Genomic DNA, 6,755 nt, shown 5'->3' on the forward strand with positions numbered 1-6,755 from the left:
TCTAGGACAACTGTGATTGTGAAGGATCCCTTGAAATTCCACCTCTGATTCTCCTCCAGGAGCATTTCCCAAACCTACCTTCTGGCCTCAGCCAGGTTCCGTGACTACCTGTGATGCGTATCTAGGGTCTCTAGGGCCTCTGGGAGCTGAGGGCCACCACTGATGAAGAGGATGAAGAGGGTGTCTCGTGCCTTGGAATGGACAAATCCCAATGGAAACCAGGAAGAGAGCCAAGCTCTGTACTCAGTCTGTGACAGCTTAGTTTGGTTTTGCTAATTTTCATATGAGTATTGGGCACATGTTATTTATTCTCTTTCTGTGTGAGGCTTGAGCTATAAAATGAGAGAGTTGTATATAATTTCTTTTTTTAAGATTTTATTTATTTATTCATTCATTTATTTAACTATTTCATGTACCTGTTGGCCATTTGCATGTCTTCTTTGAAGAAATATTTGTTCAAGTCCTATGCCTATTTGTAGTTGGGTTCTTTGTCTTTTTGTTGTTCAGAGTTCTTTGCATGGTGAAAATCGGTTGCTAAAATGGAGTCAGGAGGTTTTGGCCAGGAAACTGTCATGCTCTACCACTTGTAGTCAATGGTGGACCCAACAGGAAGAGGTGGAGTTGAACTTACATGGACTTGACCTTGCTTCTGGGTACTACTCCTCTATTCCAGCCAGGGGGAGAGATGCTATGCTTATCCCCCGGGGCAACAGCTCAGCCAATGAGAAGCCACCACACTTCCTTTTTTTTTTTTTAATTTAAATTCAATTAGCCAACATATAATACATCATTAGTTTCTGATATAATATTCAATGATTCATCAGTTGCATATAACACCCAGTGCTCATCACCACATGTGCCCTCCTTAATGCCCATCACCCAGTTATCCCATCTCCCACCCACCTCCCTTCTGTAACCCTCAGTCTGGTTCCCGGAGTCTTCTGATGCCCACTTAACTCCACTGGACTTTTAGTTTATTGCAACCTTCCCAACTTACCCCCTTTCTCCTTAAAAATCGTACCTCCCTTTTGTTCCCTGGACTTGACCATGAGTTTGGTGCAGCCTGTTTGTTCCAGTCTGGGATTCTCTCCTATTTTCCGATAAACCCATCTTTTGCTGGTGAAATAACTGGCAAGGCTTATTTTTAAGGTCACCAGCATACTGTAAGTCTTCCCTCTCAGCACAGCTCCAAGTGCACTGCTTCAGCCCCTGGTCATCCCTACGCAGCCTTGTTCCCCTATGGAACCCCCACTTCTCTCTTTGTCTGGCCATGACCACATGTTTTACAAACGTTGTGTCCAGAGCCTCTCTGCATTTGGAGCTGAAGGGGACTCCAAACATGGGCCTGGTCTGCCATCTTGACTACAAAGTCTGACACCCTAGTCACTTGTCTTTTTAAAATTTATATTGGTAAGAACAATAGAAATGAGATCAATCCTCTTAACAAATTCCTAAGCGTATAATCCAGTATTGTTACCTGCAGGCACAATGTTGTGAGCAGATACCTAGGACTTGCTCATCTTGTAGAACCGAAGGTCTGTACCCGTGGAACATGGCCTCCCCACGTCCCCTCCCCGTAGCCCCTGGCAGCCACAATGTTATTCTCTGCTTCTACGTGTTTGACATTTTAGATTCCTCATGTAAGTGGATTCATGCAGTATCCGTCCCTCTGTGACTGGCTTAGTTCACTTAGTACAATGTCCTCAACGTCCATCCATGTTGTTACAAATGTAAGATTTCCTCCTTCTTGGGGCGCCTGGGTGGCTCAGTTGGTTAAGCGACTGCCTTCGGCTCAGGTCATGATCCTGGAGTCCCGGGATCAAGTCCCACATCGGGCTCCCTGCTCAGCGGGGAGTCTGCTTCTCCCTCTGACCCTCTTCCCTCTCATGCTCTCTGTCTCTCATTCTCTCTCTCTCAAATAATAAAAATAAAATAAAATAAAATAAAATAATAAAAAAAAGATTTCCTCCTTCTTAGGAATATTTCCTGAATAATATTCCATGGTATGTGGATGCCACATGTGATTTATCCATCCATCCATTGAAGGGCACTTAGATTGTTTCCACATCTTGGCCACCGGGAATAATGCTGCAATGAACAACAGAGTGCTAATTTTCCTTCAGGATCCCAATTCAGTCCTTTTGGATCAATACCGAAGAGTGGGATTGCGGGATCATATGGCAGTCCTATTTTTAATACTTCGTAGAACTTCCATACTGTTTTCCAGCAACTGTACCATTTTGCCTTCCCACCAACGGTGTACACAGGCTCCAATTTTTCTGTTTCCTCTTCAGTACTTTTTGTCTTTGTGTGTGTGTTTCGGGAATAGTCATCCTAATAGATGTGCAGTGATATCTCATTGTTGTTTTGATTTGCGTTTCCCTGATGATGAGTGATGGCGAGTGCATAATCAGTCCTTAAGGATACCCGGTGAGGATGGGTACAAGGTTTCTACTTTTTAATATACAGCTTAGAGTTCCCTACTGCTATACATTTTCATATTTCTGTGTGTTTCTCTTTTTCAGATAAGTAATTGTGAGATCCATTATTGAACATCTGTCTTCTGATAATCCGAGCCCTGGCGGCACTGTGACTACATCTTCTCGTTCACAGATGAATGTCCAGGGCCTGGAAAAAGTCTAAGGGTTCAAATGGACATTTGCTGGGTGACTGGCTGAAGGGAAGAAATCCCCATATATGGAGATCTTGAGAAAGGAAGTGGTATTCCCTTGGGCACACCCAGGTTGTATGTGGCCAACGGGGCCGACTCAGGATTGGAACTCCGTCCCCACCCTCTTGAGGAAGGAGGTCATGCCTAGTAGATAGAAGCTTGGGCTCACCACAGATCAGATCTCACTTGTCTGCAGGGGCACAGGCATCCTCTGGAGCCCCCTTCTCTGAGCCCCCCGATGGGAAAGCCCCCTGCTGCCCGCATCCTTTGGGTATGTCAGGTCTGCCAGTTTCTGTGCTTTTGTCCATCTGTGCAGCCTTGTCCAGTGGGAGGCAGCGCCATGACCATCACCTTTACAGTCCTTCTCTGCTTCGGTGAGTTTTTGGAAGGATGGAGATAGACTCCTGTGTGGGAGAGGGGAGCCCTCTCAAAGTCAGGCTGTGATCTCTCAGGAGGTCTCGTGAACTTGGGATGCTCAGGAAAGGTGGGGATCTGCTCAGGAGTCAGTGGCCTCTCACTGGGATCTCTCTTCCAGGACTGTGTCTGGGCCAGATGACCCACGTGCAGGCAGGTGAGCCCATCCCCGGGGGTCCCAGGTCCCACTTCCTCCTTGGGCACAATATAGGACTCCCCTCCCTGCCAGGGCATCTGGAGGATGGAGGAGAGGAATGTTAAACTGATCAATAAAGAAGGTGTACAAGGGGCCCCAGGGCTGAGAGCTAGTGGAAACTGAGGCATAGAGAATATAGGGACTGCAACTCTGACTCTCTTCCAGAGACGCTGCTCACACCCAGCATCTGGGCAGAGCCAGGCCCTGCGGTGGCCCAGGGGAAGGCTGTGAGCATCTAGTGTCAGCGGTCTCAGAAAGCTGACCAGTACTTCCTGTACCGGGAAGGAGTCTCAGAGCCCTTGAGAAGGGAGTTTCCGCTGGGACCCAGCAACAAGGCCAAGTTCCCACTCCCACACATGACCTACCACCTTGCTGGGCACTACTCCTGTTTGTATCACAGACAAACAACGTGGTCAGTTCCCAGCAAGCCTCTGGACTTGGCAGTCACAGGTGAGCAGGCTCTTCCGTCCACACAGGTGAGGTGACTGTGCCCGGGGAGGGACCTCCCTTTCTACAGCAGGGTCCCGTTGACAATCTGCGGGTGGTGTTCCCCTCTCTTCCCTCCTTTTTTTTTTTATTATGGTAAGAACTTAGAACACGAGATCTACCTTCTTCACAAATTTTTGAGTGTCCAATACAGGATTGTTATAGGCACAGCGTTGCACAGCTGATCTCCAGAACTGAACCATCTTGCAAAACTGAAACTCTACCCACGATCTCCCCCTTCCCCTCCCTGCAGCCCCTGGCAGCCACCATTCTACTCTCTGCTTCTACGAATCTGGCCCTGTTTAGATTCTTCACAGAAGTGGAGTCATGCGGTATTTGTCCCTCTGTGTCTACCTTATTTCACTTAGCACATTGTCCTCAGGCGCCCCCTCCCCTTTTAACACATCTGGCTTGTTCTTTCCCAGGAATGTTCAACAAACCCAACCTCTCAGCCCTGCCCAGCCCCATTGTGACCTCAGGAGGGAGCGTGACCCTCCAGTGTGGTTCATGGCAGGATTTTGACTGGTTTGTTCTGTGTAGCGAAGGAGGAGAGGGCCACCCCAGACACCTGGACTCACAGCACCAAGCTGATGGGTGGTTCCAGGCACTCTTCACTGTGGACCATGTGAGCCCAAGTCACAGGCGGACATACAGGTGCTATGATTATTTCTTGAGCTCTCCCTATGTGTGGTCCACCTCCAGCCACATTTTGGAGCTCCTGATCTCAGGTGAGGAATTCAGGGCACGATCCTAGAACTCCTTGGGTCTCCAGACCAGTGAGAGGAGCCTCATCTCAGGTGGAACACGGGGTAGGATGAGGTTGGGGCAAGAGAGCTCAGGACTCTGGGAGCCAGCAGTGGGAGGCCTGTGGGAGGAGGAGGAGGAACCTGACCCTCTTGGAAACCAGAAACACCTTTTCTCCCAGGTGTGTCTAGGAAACCATCCCTGTCAGTCTTGCCAGCGCCGGTGGTTGCTCCTGGACAGAGCCTGACCCTCCAGTGTCGCTCTGATGTCGGCTACGACAGATTCGCTCTGTCCAAGGAGGGCGCACGGGACCCTCCCCAGCTTCTTGGCCGACAGCCCCAGGCTGGGCTCTCTGGGGCAGACTTCTACCTGGGCCCTGTGAGACCCTCCCACGGGGGCCGGTACGTATGCTATGGTGGACGCAAGCTCTCCTCTGAGTGGCCGGCCTCCAGTGACGCCCTGGACATCCTGGTCGCAGGTGAGGAGTCATATCCCAGCTCACACTCCCACTTTTCTTGGATTGGCGTTTCAGGGTCTTTTTGGAAGTGGGGGCAGGGAGCACAGGCAGAGAGATGGCAGGACAGGAAAGGGCAATCTTTTTTTTTTTTTTCCAGAATGCAAATATTCTTTGGTTTACTCATCAAAATCGCAAATAACAAAATAGCAAAAACCTTACCAGTTAAATAAAAAAGTGACATTCTTTATTTACCTATCAAACCTTATAAAGTGCGATCTTAACAAAAGTGGGAACAGAAGAAGCCAGGAGCTGCACTTGGATGGAGCACCTGAGTGACAGCTCATCTCAGCTCAGGGGAAGGGCGAGAGGGCGGAGCCGCCCCTAACACCCTGGACTCTCTCTCCCAGTCCTGCTCCCACAGGGGCCAACTCCCACCCTGTCTGCCCAGCCGGGGCCCTCTGTGGCCCCGGGAGAGAATGTGACCCTGCAGTGTCAGAGCCCCTGTTTGTTTGATGTGTTCCTTCTGTCCAAGGAGGGGGAAGCGGGCCCCCCCCGCACCTCAGATCTCAGCACCAAAATGGGGAATTTCAGGCGAACTTTGACTTGTGCCCTGCGATGCTGGACCACGGGTGGACTTACAGGTGCTACGGGTCACTCGGCAGTACCCCTTTTCTGCTGTCGCACCCCAGCGACCCCCTGAAGCTCATGGTCACAGGTGAGGGGCTGTGCGAATGTCTTCTTCCCCATCCCGTCTGTCTAGTGTCTGGATGACCCCAAGGCAGCCACTTCTCTGGATGCACCTTGTCCTTCCCTCTTCTGCCCCACACCCCCCACTGGGCCCCGACCCATGTGTGAAATGCAGCATCTCTGAAAAAGCCAGAAGACTTGCTTTTATCTACTTCTTTAACAGGAATGCATTGACATGGTCCATCCCGGAAACTGTTCACAAATGGGGTACAAAAAAGAGTAGTTACCTCTCAATCTCTGCTATCACTTGCTCAATCCCCCAAAACCAACCCAACCACACTCACCTACCTTTTCCCCCCTGAACGTTCAGGGAGAACCTACAAACATATCTTCCATGGGTGGACAAACATCAACATCTTATAGACACAGTTCTGATCAGCTCTATTTTTAAAAAATGAAATACATTCTAAAGAATTATCTGGTGTCAGTAACACAAATCTCTTTTAAACTTTTTAAGGGTTGTATAGTTGTTTCTTGCTTGAAAGTGTCAGGATATATGTATCCAGTACCCTATAATTTGGCATTGGCAATTTGTTTATTCCCAGCCTTTTGATATTTCAGACTATCCTGTGATGAATATCCTTGCACATACCTAATGCACAGAGGTATGTGGAAGCAATTACCCCTCATCTCTTGGTTAAATTCTTAGAATAGAATAGCTTAGGCAAAGGATGTTGTCATTCATTGTGTGATAAATACTGACACTCTCTCTTCCTATGCCTCACTGTTTGCCACTCTTCAGTTTTGACTTAAAATCCTTTTCCAAATGACACCTTAGCTGGTGACCCTATACAAATACCCCATTAACACCTTTTATAATTTTTAGAAAAGTGTTTAATCAGTCCTAAATGTATTACAGACTTTTCTATTTATAGCTCCATCTTATCTGATACACATTTTTTCCTCCTTCCCCTTCTCCCCCCTTCCTCCTCCTCCTCTTCTTCTTCTCCTTCTTCTTCTTCCTCTTCCCCCTCTTCTTCTTCTTCTTCCTCTTCCCCCTCTTCTTCTTTCTTCTTCCTCCTCCTCCTCCTCCTCCTCCT

At 48.6% G+C, this 6,755-nt stretch overlaps 2 protein-coding genes across 2 annotated transcripts; both read left to right on the forward strand.

Moving 5' to 3' along the window:
* Positions 1-2,799: 2,799 nt before the first annotated feature.
* Positions 2,800-4,784, forward strand: LOC123855112 (leukocyte immunoglobulin-like receptor subfamily A member 2). The gene is made up of 5 exons (XM_064581983.1): positions 2,800-3,045; positions 3,207-3,242; positions 3,682-3,731; positions 4,021-4,099; positions 4,193-4,784. The coding sequence occupies exons 1-5, from the start codon at positions 2,910-2,912 to the stop codon at positions 4,519-4,521; spliced, it is 630 nt and encodes a 209-aa protein (XP_064438053.1). The 5' UTR covers positions 2,800-2,909; the 3' UTR covers positions 4,522-4,784.
* On the forward strand, positions 4,582-6,755 carry LOC135362804 (leukocyte immunoglobulin-like receptor subfamily B member 2). The gene is given in 4 exon segments (XM_064580612.1): positions 4,582-4,630; positions 4,675-5,189; positions 5,366-5,525; positions 5,528-6,755. Coding segments are annotated over 4 exon segments (936 nt in total). The 3' UTR covers positions 5,740-6,755.

Source organism: Mirounga angustirostris, unplaced genomic scaffold (genome assembly GCF_029215605.1).
Source record: "Mirounga angustirostris isolate CCGP_5_RB_7025 unplaced genomic scaffold, mMirAng1.0.hap1 SCAF_16, whole genome shotgun sequence".
NCBI classification, from domain to species: domain Eukaryota; kingdom Metazoa; phylum Chordata; class Mammalia; order Carnivora; family Phocidae; genus Mirounga; species Mirounga angustirostris.

Coding starts and splice junctions, on each gene's coding strand:
- LOC123855112 (XM_064581983.1), top strand. CDS start 2,910: ATGGGAAAGCCCCCTGCTGCCCGCATCCTTTGGGTATGTCAGGTCTGC. Junction 3,046..3,206: donor TACAGTCCTTCTCTGCTTCG/GTGAGTTTTTGG, acceptor TCTCTCTTCCAG/GACTGTGTCTGGGCCAGATG. Junction 4,100..4,192: donor CACAGAAGTGGAGTCATGCG/GTATTTGTCCCT, acceptor GTTCTTTCCCAG/GAATGTTCAACAAACCCAAC.